We start from the raw sequence: 17,906 nt of genomic DNA on the forward strand, positions 1-17,906 counted from the left end.
CAGACGAGGAGGTTTTGTGGAAGAGGTGGCCTGTAACCCTCGAAGGAGTGGGAGGATCTGGGAAGAGAAGCAGAGGTAGAAGTGAAAAAGGGAAATGCTGTTCAAGATCAGGTGGGCTGTCCTAGCCGAGGTGGGGGGTGGGGGTGGGGGGGGCGCGGTGGGGGACAGGGAGAGGTGAGCAGTAAGTCCACACACTTGGCGTAGGAGCCCAGGAAATGTCAATGAGGGTTGAACAGGAAGGAGAGACCAGACTGCGAAGTGTTAAGAAGTACTGACTTTATCTTGTGGTGTTTTGGAAACAGATTCATGCAAAAGAAAAGAAAAATAACCTGATTTTTAGCAGTTGCTGATTTCCATGGTGTAAATACTTCCACTCTGGCCGACTTTCAGATGACAAATCACAAAGTCCTGAATATTTTAAAATCAGCATATTGATTTTAGCCCATTCTCAAAACACAGGCTGAAACATCTCCCAGATTTCTCAGTAGGAGAGTGACAAAGAAAACACAGCCCAAGCAGTAAGTTCCACTTGACAGTGGCAGAATGAAAATGGCAGAGTTTGCAGTTGGGAAGACATACTGGAATTTTATTAAAATAATCCAATTATTGCGACAGCGGGTAAGGGAGGCTGGGGGAAGGTCAATGGGGAAAAAAAGGGAGATATATGTACTAATATATGTAATACTTTAAACAATAAAAAATTTATTTAAAAAAAATAAAATAAAATAATCCAATTATAAGTTGAATGAGTCAGCTGACCACAATTCAAATTGTAAAAAAAAAAAGGAGGGATGGGGGAGATATATTTGGAAAGAAGAATTACATAGACTTGATGGTGAAAAGAATATAAGGCGGAAGGGATATGAAATGATTCACGCTTCTCAGTCCATGTGCTGGGGGAGCGATAGTGCATCACTGGTGTGGAAGCAGGGTACTGAGTGCATTTTACTACTGCTTTAAATAAATAATTAGTTTTCACTCTGAAAAACACCACTGAGAAGCAGGGGTATAGTCCTTGTATTTGGGGGACCATAAACTGGAAGATCAATGGAAGATCACCTGGGCAGTCAGGAGCCTTGTGAGGCCTGGAAGTCCCACATATTCCATCACGAATAATTCTCAGAAAAAGGAAAGTGCAAAGCGGCCTGGGACAGCTAGGCACATACACACAGGCCCACAGTATTCTGCCCTGAAAGAGTACAACTAGCAGAACTCAGAAATGTCAAGTAAGAACTTTGAATAAAACTAGAAACCACCCACTGGCTCAGAGGTGTAATTCCCCTCGCTATGTAAACTGTAGCTGGCCTGACCTTTGCTAGCATGGGAGGGTGGAGAAAATTTTGCAGATTTACCAGCATGGAGCATTTCTCTTAATCTTTTTGTAAAGCTGACAGGGAATGCCACATCACCGGCACATCACATTGGTGTATCCTTTTACTAGGACTAAAAGTACCCAGCACGAGAAGAGGCTAAATGGCTGCGGGACCACTGATAAAGCCAACCTTTAAGCATCCGTCTCAAAAACAGAGTCAGTTAGCAGGTCACCAGCCCTCACACCAAGGATCCAAAGCAACCTACAGAGGAGCCACAAGCCTGAAGGCGGAGGTGATGGATGCCCATCCATTAAGACGACTCACTCGGGTGGAAAAGGAAGCTCACTTACAGTAACAGAACAAGAGACTCTCCAAATATAAGGGATCGGATGCCAGGAAAGGTGGCCAAGCCTGCATCCCTGGTCTCTGGCTGGGTTCACTGGCCAGGGCCTGCGAGCTGGTCTCTGGGCTCTCCCAGGAGCAGAGAGGTTGTGGGGCTGTAGGTCAGTGTCAAGTTTCAGCCCCTCTAGGACAGATCCCTTACCTTCAGACAGGGACAAGTCATCAGCTGGAGACACCAGGTCTGCCTGAGAAGCTAGGGCTCCACTCAGATGGGTTGTAATTTGATTCGTCAAGATAACCTGTGAACAGACAGGGAGAAGGTGGGGGGAAAGGGAGAAGAGAGAAGACCAAATTAATTATTAGAGCTCTCAAAAGGCAGACTGTGGCTTGGAGGAAGACTGATAAGTACACAGGTAGGAAAACCCCCTTGCGGACTTTCATCAGTTTTATCTGCAGGCCAGTATATCTGGCAAAGCCCACAGGTCATTCACAACACAGGAAACGGACTGTCTTTCAGAACATAAACCATAATCAATTCTTCCTCAATGCTGAGGAAGTTGGGACTGAATGATAGAAGGCTAACCAGAAAATTAATACACCAGCGTAAACATGTTATTAAACTTTCATTTTTAAAATTATATCCACAACCCTAGTTACTAGTACTGAATGAAAGTAATAATTTAAAATTAGGGTACCTGTGGCTTCTTCCCTTGTTAAATCAAAAGTCAGAGTTGTATTTCCGAATTTATGAAATTAAAATAAGATTCATTCCTAAAGGAAGAACACTCTTCTTTTGAATTAATTATAGTCTAACAAAAGAATTCCAGTCTCACTATTTACTTAAAACACAAACTAATATCATCCTACCCATGCAAAATAAAGTTCATAACACTCAAAATTCCTAGAAAAAAAGACTCTAAAATTACCTCATTCATGTGGTCCGTGGCCATGCTATATTTTTACATTTGGTTCAGTTAAAAAAAAACAACTTATTTTCCTTAAAAATTCTCACTTATAAAATTTATTCTATTGTTTAGAAACAGACAGGAAAAATGAGATACAGATTCTCTCCTGGAAAAGCTCGGCATCACCAACACTGATCGTTTCCTAAGGTTTGGGCAGAAATAAACCATGAGCATCTTGGTCTGTCAGAGAAAATGTACCTTCTGAAAAGGTTACTAGGCATTTAGTACCTGAAATTTGCACCTAGCTGGGCTGTCTTATTTTGTCCCAGGGTCAGTTATGGTTTTGTTATCTTCCTGATTTGAACAGAAATGAAAATCAATTCCATTCTTTATTGTTCAGCTTTTCAGCCACACCTCTGCTGCTGTCTCTTGAATGGCCAGTGACACATTATAAATCCTATGCCAATGGCAGCTTAATTGAGGGCTGAGATGGGAGCATGATGGCAAGGTCAAGTGACGAAATGAAGGCCTCTAATAGCAAAGACAAGCTCCCCAAGGTCTTTGTGTATCAGCTAGGCTGATGGGTCTCCACTACTTTACAGCTCAGCTCAGCTCTTGCAGCATCCCACTGAGAACGTGCTAATCCTGTCGCTCATACTCTTTTATATTGCTACTTTTCATTTGGACCAGTAGGAACCACCGGTGATATGTCTTCAATTAAAATGGCTGGAAATGGTCAAATAACAGTCAGCTCTTATAAGAAACAAATATTCATATTTGGGAGCATGAATTAGGGATTGTGATCATTTCTCTCTTTATAATATAGGATATGGGCTTTGGAGTTCAATAAAACTGGGTTCAAATGCTGACTCTGACCCTGTGAACCTTGGAAAAGGTACGTAAACCTTGGAGCTCTGTTTGTTCATAGGTAAAATAACATCTATCTTATAGAATTGTTTTGAGAATTAAATGAGATAATCCATGTAAGGTACTGAATATAGTGTCTGTCACAGAGTAAATATTCAATAAGTAGAAGCCACTGTTGTCATTATTTCCTTCAGAATGATGCTGTATAGATGAGTGAGTTAGTATATTGCCTAAAACACTACATCACGATTTTCTACATCAGGATATACTTTAGTACTTGATCATGTCTACCAATATTGGTTCTAAGTTTTATGTAATTAAAATAATTTGTGTAAAATTCTCAGTAAGAAAAAGATAATAATCATTTAAGCAAGACCAATAGGATCCTGACATTGGTCTGAAAATACCATGTGCTTTACCTACCACTGAAATCTGTCTGTCCTAGTAAAAAGAACAATGAGGAACTTCCAAGAGATCTAAATATGGTAAGTTCTATTTTTAAAGGGGTTCTTCTAAAAGATGGCTTGGTGATAATAAATAGAGCTCTAATGATAGACTAACTGTAATAAGATAAAAATTTATTGAATACCTATCTTGCAAAGCATGTCATCATATACAGAGGAAAAAATAAAGATGTGAAGCCACTGTATGTCTTCTTTAGAAACTTGTATGTTAAAAGATAAGGCACTTGCTAAAATATTCAGACCACTGTTTCTCACTTTTATTATTTCATTGGTCCCAGAGTGGAAACTTGTACTGAGATATGGTTTTACTGCACATAACTATTAAAATGATACCCTTCACAGCCTAAAACCAAACTACTCTACAGATGTACCTCAAAAGATAACCACTTTCAGTTCCATTCCCAATGGGAGAGTGGATGGAAAAGAAAACATTTTCACTGCCCAGCGGCAAGAGAACAAGCTGCTAAGTGGTTTTGCTAATAATCCTCTCCCTTTTCATCATGAATCCGAAATCCAAATCACTGAAGGTACAAAGCAATCAAACTCGGGGAGTTGCTAATCACACCATCTTCCTGAATTGTGTTTTTCTAAATCTGGGTACAGCAAAATGATAGAATGGAAACATTTCCAAATAGTATCGATGGGCAAATAATCACAACTTGGGCAGAAGCCTATGGATGTGCTGGCCTCTGAGGCAACCTGGACACTTGAAAACTACAGTCTTAAAATAACTTATAAAATACTATTGCAAATTATCAACCGTCTTAACACTATCTGGTTTCTGGCAACGAGTTCTGACTGACACTTTAAGGAGCTTTCCCGTTTCTTCGACAGCCATGGAAATACTGGAACCTCTCTTGCTTGGTACCAGTGATTAGGGTGAGGGCTTTGGAGTCAGACAGACCTGAGTTCAGATCCGGGGTTCTACCAATTACTAGCTGTGTGACATTGGGCAAGTTCATAACCTCTCTGGGCGTGATCATACTTAACTCACGGGGTTTCTAGGATTTAACTGGATAATGTCCTTTGCATGGTGCCTGGCCAATGGAAAATACTTACTAAAGGTCAGCCCCATCGTGTCTTTAATTATTCTTTGCCGATTTGTAACTTGCCTGACCCCCTTTTTGTACAGCATACAGCCCACTGCTGACAAAGAACAAATAGTTGCTATTGATATATTCCAAAAGCAACAAAAATTTAATTGAAATTGCACCTGCCATTTTTCTAAAAGTATGGCTTATTTAAAACATACAACACCCTCCTCCATCCCCACTTCACACATACTACCACCTACTACAAATCAAAAGACTAGAGTGGACTCTTGGACCAAGGGGAAGAAATATTCTTTTAAATAGTTATGATTACCTAGTTTACTCTTCAGGAAGAAGAGTACATCCACCTACTGTGGACAATAGGAAGCCTGGTAAGTAGAGTAACAATTGTCTCCACTCAGCTTTCTGTGTGGAGGGACCACTCACTCCAGGGCCTCCTTGCACTGCTCTCTGGGTTGTAGGATGCTGCAGGTACACTTGAATAGGAAATAGCCCCTTTTATCGTGCCACATAGCCCTTGAGTCTCATTTTCAGAATTCCCCTCCAAAGGCAAACGGGGGATGAGGGAGACTTCTCCTTTCAAAGACCATGCCCCTGGGTTCCAAGTCTTCCATTTCCTAGGTCCTCTAAATGCATCCTACTCCACCCTTCTCTATAGAGCAGTATAACATCTATATTCAGTTCAGAACCATGAAGCTCTCTAAAGAAGAAATTTCAGAGTACAGATTCAGAAATACCCAATATATGTATCATCAGCTAGAGAAAAGAAATGAAGAGACAGGAACCAGTTAAAGAGCAAATGACCTCGTAAGGCAGATGGGTGGGTGGGAATGAATGCCATTTTGGTCAGAAGGAGGAGGGATGAAAAAACCAACCAACACACAAGCAGACAAAAACATGTGACTCATTTCTGCTAACTATCAAAAAGATAGTACAAGGAGCGAAGAGGGTAGGAGCAGAGTGTGCTGGTCAGCAGAACCATCAGCCCCGAGGGTCAGGGGCTGGTGAGCTAGAGTCTACTAACTGATGGAGCCTGACTCTCCACTAGTCCCTGTGTCTAATGGGGACCCATCTTTCCTCATCTATGCTATGACCAGACTATATCTAGGCTATATCCACAACCTACTCACACTCCTGCTCCTGGTCCAGAATACATTCTGCCTTATGGGGCCACGTATGTGTCTAGTCTGATCCACCCTACATTGAAGTATTTGGGAGTCTCTTTGCTGGGGCCTCCATGAGTAGCTATTTAGTCTATTCAACCCTTGTGGACAGGAGAGAAAATGGGTCAGCCCTGGAACAATGGGAGCCTCTAAGGAAGGAAGCTCCTTCTATTTGACTTTTGGAAGGGGACAGAGAAGGGGGGTTTGTGCTCAGCCGGGACAGAATAGGCTGGAACGGGCTACCTGGCCCTGTTTGCTCCACAGAAGAGATATTTATGGTAGGCAACACAACTCAACATTGACAAGGAAGATTTTTTTAAGGACTCACAAACATGTCCTCACTCCACTTTCTGTGTAATCCACACCTTCCATAGCATGAACTAGAATCACCTGTCTGAGATCAATTGTTCATCATCGCTCAAAATAGGGATGTGCAGGCCTCCCCGCCCACTCTCCCTCCTCAGGCAGCACTGGGCGGAGAGAGGGGAGAACTCCCAGCCCAGACCCAGGGACAGGTGAGCTCTCCAGGCCTCGATGTCCACGGCTAGAAAAGAAGGTCCAGGAATACACGAAAAAATCATCAAAATGCTACACTGTAACAAGCCCAATCTTGGGACAAGAGTCCTTCTGGACTCTAACACTCATAAATGCCCATAAGTCAAACCGGGAAATAGCTTCAGCCTCTACAGAGGTGCCAAGCATTGGAGGCAATCCTAGTTGAATTCTGCCCATCTTTTTGGTGGATTTTCAGTGCCCTAAGATGCTTGTGGCTTGTCACTCTCAAGGCCCACCGGAGGCTTGGAAACAAAAACTTTTCATGGAATTCCTGTCTGTGTGCAACCCAGTTTTAGGGCTAGGCTAGGCTAGGCTAGAGGAATCACAAGGCCACCTCAGGCATCTCAGGGACATTTCTCAGCCCGTGAAAACACCCGTTTCCTCCTCCTAAAAACACCCGCTTCCTCCCGCCCACTCCTTGCCAGAAATCTGCCACAACCTAACACAGAGAATCAGAGAAGTTTCAAAATCAGTTTGACCGGGCATGTAGGGCTAGATGCAGTGATTGTCCTGCTACAGCTCCCAAGTACACAGGCCGCCCGCTGCACAGCCTGGGCAGCGGAGGCAGCACCTGAAGGACAGACAGGGACCTTGGGGGCTGACTGCCCACAGACAGCCACCTGAATGACAGGGCTCTGCAGTTCACGGGCTCTGGAGGCATCGTTCATTTTCTCTCTTTTTGCATTAAAAATGGTCTATCAGCTTAAAGTGCACTTTTTAACAATGTGACCTTGGGTATCTAAAATTATTCTGATCCACAGCTATGACCGTGACCTAGCCTTTCTATCCAAGCAGAGGCCTTGGATAAGTCAGAAATCCTGAATTTTAATCCTGCTCCATTAAGGGTTGCTCAATGTCTTGCTTGTAAGGAGACAGGCCAGAATTTTCCTGTGGGAAACTGTTGAGGTTCATCGAGTCCTTTCATCACCAAGGCCTGAGAGAAAGGCTCTGGAGTGGTTTTCACCAAACTCTCCTCTTGCTTTCCAACCATGACGGTGTCTTCCCCTACCCATCTGCTGTGGTAGGAGCTGGAGAAAGAGAGAAGGGGGGGGGGGAGGGGATGGGGGGAGGAAGGGTACAGGGTACGAGGCAGAGGGAAAAGGACAAGAAGAGTGGAAGGGAACAAGGATATGTCCTCCCCAAAGATGGATCTAGAGTCACCCTTGCAACTCCCCTGACAACTCCCTTCCCATCATCACTTGTAGCTTTGAAAATTGATCTCCAATATTGGTTGTGAGAAATCAGACCAAATATTTTGGAGTTTGAGCATCAGAAATCTGGTTTTACTATTCACGGGCTTAGTTTTGCCAAGCTCTGGAAAATTCGAAATCATTTCATTATGGGGAAAATAATTCTTCATTAGCCTCAGCCCGGAGAATATCCACTGTCAGCTCGAGAATAAGGACCTGATAAGGTTCTAGGATTGCAGCCTGCTATTTCCATCGTGAAGGTCGGCGTGACGATTGTTTTCTGGGAAAGTCTGAAAGGCTGTGGGGGATTTTCCTTTTGAAATATTTGTGGTCAAAGGATCAAACTTCATTTTGGCTAGAAGAAGACACTGCTATGGGAGTTGGGCAGCTGCCTTTTATTTCTGCCTCTGTCACTCACCTGCTGTGCAATGCTGGGAAATGCCCCTAAACTCTCTGTACCTAAAAGTGTTAAGTCCACAGAAAATGTGAAGAAAGTGAATGTGTTATGACTATAATGTGGCAGGCTGCTATGAAAAAAACAAAAAGTTGCACATTTCAATTGGTATTGGTGTTGTACTTATCCATTATCTTTGATTCTAATCATCTCCAACCTTAAGAAATCCTACACAGAACTAATTGGCAGTGGCACAGTTAGAGGGGGTGGGGGGGGGGGGGGGAGAAAAAGAATGAGGGAGAAATCTTCATAAAATTCACACCTCTTCTTAAGGACCTGGAGGAAAAAAATAAATCCCTTTGGTAGTGTTCACTGTGAAATTCACAGGCACAGCTAGAGAAACACTCTGCTCCATACAAGTCCCTAAAGAAGACACTGACCCAGCACAAGGCAACACAGATGGAGGAAAAGAATCCCCCCACAGCTTTGCACAAACACACTCAATCACAAAAGGTGGATAATAATACCTCTCCCGCCTCATGTTAGCCATTGCCCAGGCCACTGAGTTCAGAGGAAATGCACTGAGGTAGGACTGCACCTGCCATCTGGCCAAAATAAACACGAGAGAAAGCTGTGTGGCACAGCGGAGCGGCTCTCTCCTTGGCCTACTTCTGCAGGGCGCACACGCAGGGGACGGAGCGGAAACCCTGGGCCAGCAACTACTGAGCCGGGCGTGGGCGTGAAGAGCTGTTCCACGCTCATGTGAGGTCAGCACGTGTCGGTTCCGGGTCTCGGGTGGAACGGCAGTGGTAACGAGGCCACAGACAGCGGGCTGGGGTGCTGTTTCCACCTGCAGCCAACCTCGCGGCATCCTGTCACTGCAGGAAACGGCACGCACACTGGGGAGCTGCGTGTGCGCTCACAGCAGCTTCAATGGCTTCAGCAACCGCGTGCAGTTGCTCGGTCAGCACGGACCCGAGAGGTCTCCGGCAGCCGGGACTCGGAGAGGAACAAGGCCAGCTGTCGGATGCCTCTGAGGTTCAGGGACGTGGAAGAAACCGCCCTGCCACTGCCCTGTACGTTTCCGGTGGCCCAGTCGGCTTTTGCGTGGTTTGTTTGTCTCAGCCCACGCTCCCTGGCTGCCCACTGAGCCCCACAGACAGGCAGGCGAGGTGAATTTCCAGCAGCCCCCTGAGTTTCTGCTGACCTTTTTAGGTGTTTTTGTCATTTGATGGTGCTTTCTATTCATGGGCACTCCTGGGCCCTGGGGATTCCCCTCCTTTTGATTTGTAAGGAGGATTAGAAAGACACAGCTTTGTGATCAGTCCATCACAGACGGCTGCTACGGTATTAACTGATTTCCCCTCCTCAGACTCATTTGAAACCAAGAAAACAGTTCTGTTGAGTCACTTGCTCCCTGGGGGGTGAAGGGTTGTGTGAAAATACTGCTCTTGGGGGAGTCCAGCCTGATAAGACAGCGCTTCGCTATTCTCCAGCCCCAGCCCGGCTGCACAGACCATGGCTTACAGCAGGGAGAAGCTGAAGCCCAGACAGGCCTCGGTCTCACCCCCTGGCGGGAAACCTCCACAGGAGGATGGCGGCACTGGTCTGTGCCTCCTACCTCTATGCCACCGAGGATCTCCAGACTCTGGAACTGAGGTGTGCAGCCAGTTCTGGCATCAAATGGGAGCAAAGGTGACTTGCTATCTGTCCAAAAGGAGGTTAACTGTCTGCCTAGGAACTAATTCCCAAGGCAGCAGCCTCATCAGAAATGCTTTTTGAACAAAAACTATGTATTTGATAACCCTCAAGGAAGGATATTGTGTCAGATGTTTTGTTTTGTTTTAAAGGAGTTGGGGTGAGGTGGGTGTGGGAGTAGAATCAATGCTATGTCCATACTTAAATAAATGGCAAATAAACAATAACAGACAAACAATAATAGCCTCCAATTAAACAGAGTCAACATAGGAGAGACGCAAGAATAGGTCCAGAACAAATACATTAAAATGACTAAATATTTACATGGTGAGCAGGGGCAGCTTCCTTCCATGGCAATGCCCCTGGAGTGGAGATATCCCATCATGGTCACCGACAAGCCAACTCCCAATCACGTGCTACAGGCCCATAAAACCATGTCCTAGCCAAGGACAGCTCACATGCAAGGCACAAGCACTAATGCCAGATGACAAACGCCCACTCTGGTGCTTGGGAATAGCCCCCTGGAGTACTGCCCTAAAGGAAAGCGAAGCTCGTAGCAGGCCTCTGAGCTGCTAGAGGGGATGGTGAGGCGCAAGTGCAGCTCACCCCGCCCCATATAAGTGCACAGAGTGCTATGGTGCTTTCGTTTTCAGAGCATGCTCACAAGTGGTCTTAGTTGCCCCTCACGACCTCGTGAGGGAAGCTGGGAACTAATGAAGCAGCCGTTGTGTGTTAAGGAGGGTGGGCTCTGGAGTCAGACCTCCTGGGTTTCCACCTCAGCTCCACCACCTACTACCTGTACAATTTCAGGTAAATTACTCCATCTCTCTGTGCCTCACTTTCTTCAACTGCATAATTAAGATAACAATTGTACCTGTGGTAAGGATAAATGATTGGCATATAAAGCACTTACGACAGCGCCTAATACCTAGCAGGTACCTAACAAATATGAGCTTTTTCAGTGGAAAAACTGAGGCTGTGACATTATTATTATTCTCTTCAGTGGAAAAACTGAGGCTGTGACATTGTCATTCTCTCTGTATTTCTTATAGCTCCCTCTGGCCCTCAGCCCCAGCCCAAGTGCGCCACTCAGAAATGTCCTGCTTTACCCATCTTCCTGGGGGCAGTTCAAATACCACCTCTTCCATGAAATCTTTCTTAACTACACTAGGCCCAACTGACCTCTCAGTTCTTAATACTCCCACTTTAGAATCAACACCAAGTAATTTCGTACGAGTTTTCTCTCATTATGTCACGTATGTTATTCTTCTCTCTCCCTCCAGTGTACATGTTATGAGAGTTTGCGTACTTCCAGATCCCTGTCCCCACTCTAAAGGAGAGAAGGGAGCTGGGAGGCAATTAATGTATCAGACCCTGTATCAAGTGATGGACATACATTAACTCATTTCATCTTCACACCTCAGTGCGGTACACACCATTATCCTAGTTTTGAAGATGAGCAAACTAGAGTTCAGAGAAGTTGAGCAATTTTTTTTTGGAAACCAAACAGATAGCATGTGGGAGGGTCCGATTCACACCCAGCCCGTCTGGCTCTTTGGCCTTTGCTGGCTCTACCACGTAAAAGATTCTCGGCCTGAACACTCATCGCCTCGTGGGCATCTGATGATTCATTTCTTCAGAGCAGAGCAGTTGCTGATTTCAGACTGACCAAGTCTCACGTTGTTTAATGCAACATCTCATGTCAAGGCAACCTGAACAGAATGTTTAAGAACCAGAGTTTCAGCAGCAAGAGGCAGCTGGTGAACTCTCAGCAGGCTGCCTGGCAGAGGTGGAAACCGTCGGCAGGCCGGGACGGAAGCATGCTCCAGCAGGTACGGCGAGAGAAAGGGCGCAAACTCCTGGGTTCTATTTCTGTCTTCGCCACGAACCACTCTGCTAATATTTTCACTTCTGCTCAAATGTGATGACAAGAGTTTCAGAAGAAAGGTCACCACATAAGAGCAGAGTAAGAACAGGCAGTTAGCCGGTTCAATGTGGTAGAGCCACAACCAACACTGGGCTCTGGACTAGGAATTTGTAGCTGGGACACGTTCCCTGCGCGAGTTTGTCCTTCCAGCTTCACTTCAACTCATGGGGAGTAGCCCTGGGCAAGGAGTAAGACTGACACAGGAATGATAATAGCATTTATGTTTTCAACCAGGGGCTATCCTTAGTTAATTTAGCATCCACTTGAACCATTCAAGAAGTTTGTTCTTGTTTTTCTACTTCAAATGATGTTTGTGTTATTTTCAGACTGGTCACTCCGTATGTACAATGGTGATGCTAAGTAAGAAAAGAGTTCATTGATTCTTAGTGTATTTGATAGTCAATTCGTGAAGTGTGTTAGTGCCTCTGACATCTGATGGAGCCCCTGGCCTTGGGGTGAAACCACAGCGGGAATGGAGGTGGTAATGGAGGCAGAGGTTTGTTCTTGGTCTTTGAGGGCACCCAGCCTAGGCAGGTCCCTGCAGTCCTTTATGATCCCTTTGAAAAAAAGGGGCGCAGGACCCTCAGGCAGTGGCTATCCATTTCCAACAAATAAAGTCCCAGTGAATTCAGAATCCTGGATCGGTGGCAAGTCTTGGGGAAGACTTCCTGCTTCCACTGGGCCTGGAAAGGGCCGCCGCTGGGAGGCTGAGAACGGATGCCCCGCTGCCCTGGAACGGGCGGGACAAGTAAGCTCTCGCCTGTCTCCTGTCTAACTGACAGCCCAGTGTTCCTTCCCATGGACTCGTCCTGCCCTCCCCAGGACCACACTGAAATGACTAAGTCTGCCTGTCGCTCCAGTGAATCCAGTCAAATAAATAAGTCAATTCTCTTTAAGTTTGTGGTCTCAACTCCTTGTTGGTTTATTGCAAAATTAAAGGGCACACAGAGTAGAACCATCAATCAGTAACCAGCAGAGGAATAAGCTCTTTGTGGAATGTACTGAGAAGCAGAAAAGAAGAAGAAGAAAAAAAAAAAAAAGAAAAGAGACCTCATGAAATGGTCATTTAGTAGGAGAACAGAGGGGAAAAAATCCGCATTGCACATGCAGCATCATTTAGGAAAAGTCTCATTAAAGGTTTCCTATCTTGCCAGGAGAGCAAGCACAGGAACGCAAACAAAAATCCCTCAAAATGCTCTGCCACTTATTAGTGCTGGTTTCTTGTGGGTTTTGCTGTATTCCATAGACCCAGCCAGAGATCATGGGGCCAAGGGGCCGGACAGTGACTCAGCAGGCTCAGGACCAGGGGAAGGAGATGAGCTACCACTATTGTTTATTATGAAATAAACAAACATGACTGGCTCCCTCCGCCCTTTACCTCAACCTGACCTTCCCTTAGAACCCTGTTAAAGTAAAAGCGCCTAGTACTGGGCCTTATTGGAACTTTTAGTCAATGCTATTTGATGAGGGTAACATGGAAGAGCATTAGATAGTCTAGAGCAGGGGTGGGGAACTTTTTTCTGCCAAGGGCCATTTGGATATTTATAGTATCATTTGAGGGCCATACAAAATTATCAACTTAAAAATCAGCCTGCTATAGTTGGTTAAACATTTAATTAACTCATCCCTAATGTCTTGGCAGGGCCAGACCAAATGATTTCGCAGGCCTTATACAACCCATGGGCCAGACGTCCCCCACCCCTGGTCTAGAGGAAGAAATCTAACACTGAGTACCCACCAGATGCCAAACACCATGCTTGATGGCTTATTCACATGACCTCCTTTAGTCCTCATTGCGACCCTACAAGGAGGTGACATTATTCTTCTACTTTAAGGATACGTGCATTCAGTTACTTGCCTAACTTGCAAAAAGCAGCAACATCTATGGGACTCCAAAATCACTTCTTTCAACCAGATAGACAGTGTTCAAGCATGACACCAGAAAACTACTGTGGCATTCTAAATCCTGCTGGAAAAAATTAATTAGGTAGTACTGGAAATAGCATAATCACCAGTCCTTGGTCTCCTTGGCATATTTTCCACTCTAGGTAAGTTTCTTCTCTAGACAACTAGTATTCATGCCCATTTCACAGGAGAGGAAGGCAAGGTTCCGGGAAGTGTAGGGAACTGCTCACACTTGTAAGAGAAGAGCCAGCCATTAGACCACAACATGGGCTCTGATTCTCACCTGTGTAAGATGTAGCCTTTGAAATAAGTTGGTAACGGGGAAATATTCCTTATGGTGCTTTAGAATAATGAAGGTGCTATTATATCCTATATAATAAAAGGCTAATATGCAAATGGTTGTCACATCTTCACGCATAACGACCAATCAGCAGGAGGCTGCATGCACAGCAGGCACACATGGATGGGCAGGGCTGCACACGTGGCGAGGCGTGTGCAGGTTGGCGGGGCTGCGTGTGCGACCAGTCACCAGGAGATACATGGAGGACCTCTTGGTCCCTCCCCCCCAGCTCCCATGGGCGATGGTGGCGGCTCACTCCCGCCTCCCATGCGCAGTGGTGGCTCCCACCCACCTCCCTCCTGTGGAAGCGGCACGGCTCCTGCTGGCTCCCGCGGGTGTGCTGCGGCTCCCGCTGGCTCCCACGGAAGCAGCGGGCAGCCTACTGCGCACGATTTCACACGCTGGGCCACTAGTATGAATATAAAATCTCACCTGAACCTCCTTACCATCTAGCAATAATGGAGGTATTACATCTCTTTCCACATCTGAGAGGAAAGTAACTAGCCTAAAGTTTACGGCACATAAACAGATCTAAACCCAAGTCCCCTGATGCCAGATCCCATGCTCTTTATACCCCCTTGATCCTGAAGGGGAGTGTACCTCCCAGAGAGAGGCAGACGGATGGTAAAGGAATTACCTCCAAGTGGTTCCCAACGTCTTTGTGAAACAAGGACCAGCTGCCTGTGCAGTGGAGGTGCCCAGTGCATGGAGAACTTGGATTCACTTATGTTCTCTGCAGAGGCGACTATCGATAGTGCTAGAACCTCTGTCGCTCTCTGAGGTGGCCCTCCCTTTCTAATGTGAGGTTCAGTGTAAGTGCTGGTTATGGTTTATTAGAAGTGGCCCCACTCATTAGTTTAGCCAAGAAGTTCCCAAGAGAGAATAACAGAAGCAGGAAGTGAGAGAAAGCATAGCTGGGGCTAGGTAGGTTCAGGGCAAGACCGCGAGGTTAAAGAGTAAAGTGCGTATTTAGGCCCCCTCCCCAAGCCCCACCATCTTCTCTCTGCCCCGAGTATTCCCTGGGCTTTGTGCACTCATCATTCCCAGCACAACTAGAGTGCAACCCCTGGGAGACCTCCTGTCCCCGGCCAGCACTAACCAGAAGGGCTTTGAGAGCCCAAGACTCCATCTCTGCACCACCCATGACTGCTCCTACATCTACACAGTCCTTTCTCCCCTCCCCTCTTTCCAATGAACTAAACCTTAACTACATCTTAGGGAACTCCTGCACAGGTCTCCATGTTACCAAAAGGGGTTCCTAGTGACACGCCCATTCCTTGACTCTGAAGAGCTGAAGTGAGTCGAGAAACTGGTCTTCTGACTCCCAAATCCATGTTAATTTTTCTCCACATGCTTTCTTCCCTCTTCTGAAACAGAAAATCTGGCTCTCCCTCTGACGGACAGATTCCCCTACAGATATCTGAAGCATAGCTGAAATATGAGCAGAACATCGGATAAAATAAAGTTGCCCAAGTAATTAAGTTAGTAAAATGTAAAATGATAAGATATTTATTAAATATAACTTATGGTCAATACAAAGAAAACACTGATATTTTTCTGATAAAAAGGAGTAACATGAGTATGTGACCGAACCATAATGGAAGGGACAAATCACTCTTGTCAAAGGATAGAGAGAGAGCTGGGGCGTCTAGAGGATGGAAAGTGATGGCATCTCGCTGGGAGGCTGAGGGAAAGTGTCATCTGATCTGGGCCTTGAAAGAAGGGCACAATTTGGTCATTGAGAGGCACGTGGAAGGTCATTCCAAATGGCAGAAGAGGCCTCAATATTATGAAAACTTGGATCTGCAGAGTATTTCAGAGGAGGACTTTAAACTCTGGAATGATGGAAGTTACTAAAAAGGTAGCCAATCTTTATCTTTCCAAGATAACAGACAGGCATTTATGCCAGGAACTCATCTGCCTCTAAAGGGAGGACTTTGATAAGGATGGAGACCTGGAGAGGACTCCCTCCTCATGCAATTTCTCACGTCTGCACATCCCAGCCTTTCGGGAAGGAGATGCACGTTTATGGCCTATAGGTCTGTCCTGCCCCTGAAGTTGGTTCCTACAGGGCAGGTTTTTAAAGTTAAAAAAAAAAAAAAAAGGTCGGTTGAGAAAGCCGGGGTGTGTGTGTGTATTTCAAACTGTAGAGCTAAGTTTCAAATTGTATTTAGAAGCTAAATTCTGCTAAAACACATCAAAGAGTCCCCAGGCCCATTACAGAGGGAAGGAAAAGCCCAAGATCATATGCAACAGGGTTTAGGAAAAATCTTTATGAAAGACTTCTCAGCAAACTAGGGGAGTAAAAACTAAAACAAAACAACCAAAAAGTCCTCAAAGACTGTGTCATCAGTGTCCCTTCTGGAAGCTTCCCTCCACCTCCCTCACAGGCACAAAGACCCCACTAGACCTCAGAGTCTTTCCACCCTGGAGAAGGGAGGTATTATAAGCCAAAGAACAGTCCCCTGATTTGTTCCACTACTTCACAAACATCCTTTTTTTCCCCTGCCAGTTACTTTTCAACATGACTGACAAGCTTTCCATTTTTCTATTTATGTTTTAAAAGCCAACAGCAAAGCTAACTACATGTCTAAATAAAAATGTTAATCAATATAATATACCAGAGGCTCAGTGCATGAATTCATGCACCAGTGGAGTCCCTCGGCCTGGCCTGCGGGATTGGGCCAAAACTGGCTCTCTGACATCCCCTGAAGGGTCCTGGATTGAAAGAGGGCACAGGCCAGCCTGAGGGACCCCACCAGTGCACAATCGGGGGGTGGGGGGGGTCAGGGAGGGATGCAGGAGGTTGGTCAGCAAGGGAGGGACCATAAGAGGGGTCCAGGGCATGTCTGGCCCATCTCGCTCAGTCCCTATTGGCCCGACCCCAGCAGCAAGCTAACCTACCAGTTGGAGCATCTGCCCCCTGGTGGTCAGTGCATGTCATAGCAACTGGTTGACTGACTGCCCCCTGGTGGTCAGTGCACGTCATAGCGAGCGGTTGAGCAGCCTTAGCATATCATTAGCATATTATGCTTTGATTGGTTAAGCAGCCGACCGGCTGACCAGACACTTAGCATATTAGGCTTTTATTATATAGTGTAAGCATCTTACTTTCATGTAAATTCAGCCAGTTATTTGATAGTATATGTGGGTCACAGAGAAGTCCCCTGACCCCAACCAAGACTTGAAAGTAAGGAAAATAAGGTGACCTTCTGGAGTTGAACTAGATAATCAGTACTTTTTTGGCTTAGAACAGAACCACACAATGAAAGGACAGATTCCATGCCCCATAAAATAATGGATCTAGGTAAGGGTCATCATTAGGTGGAAAGATGATAGGGAGTTTGGCAATGGAATGATCTGGTTACCATCTTCTGAATCCACTGATCAAACTAATACCATTAAAGATGATTACCCAGATAGTACTACCTCATGGCATGATAAAATAGGAAGTAGATAGCATCACCTACAGAATATTTTTTGCCTAAAAATAAATCTAATCAAATAACCACTCGTTCATGGGATAAAGAAGAACAAGTTAAACAACATCACCAGGAAGCTATTAGCCTAATCTAGAATGGGCAGTATTCTACATCCAATCTCTCCAACAAATCCATGTCACAAATAAAGGAGGGATTGACTGTTATAGAATAAAAGAAATTTAGAAAATATAACAACTAAATGCAATTGGTTTCCCTTATTTACATCCTTATTCAAACTAACCAACTGTAAAAGGACATCTTTGAGCCAATCAGAAAAATGTGAATATGGGCTGTGTATTAGATGATATT

At 45.3% G+C, this 17,906-nt stretch overlaps 1 protein-coding gene across 1 annotated transcript in view; it reads right to left on the reverse strand.

Annotated features, from left to right (window-relative positions):
• RAD51B (RAD51 paralog B) overlaps window positions 1-17,906 on the reverse strand; it is a 518,469-nt gene that overhangs the window by 155,110 nt on the left and 345,453 nt on the right. The window contains exon 8 of the mRNA XM_054715968.1: window positions 1,858-1,954. Coding sequence (XP_054571943.1) covers window positions 1,858-1,954 — 97 coding nt within the window. The remainder of the gene's footprint in view (window positions 1-1,857; window positions 1,955-17,906) is intronic.

This window comes from Eptesicus fuscus, chromosome 5 (assembly GCF_027574615.1).
Source record: "Eptesicus fuscus isolate TK198812 chromosome 5, DD_ASM_mEF_20220401, whole genome shotgun sequence".
Lineage (NCBI taxonomy): Eukaryota > Metazoa > Chordata > Mammalia > Chiroptera > Vespertilionidae > Eptesicus > Eptesicus fuscus.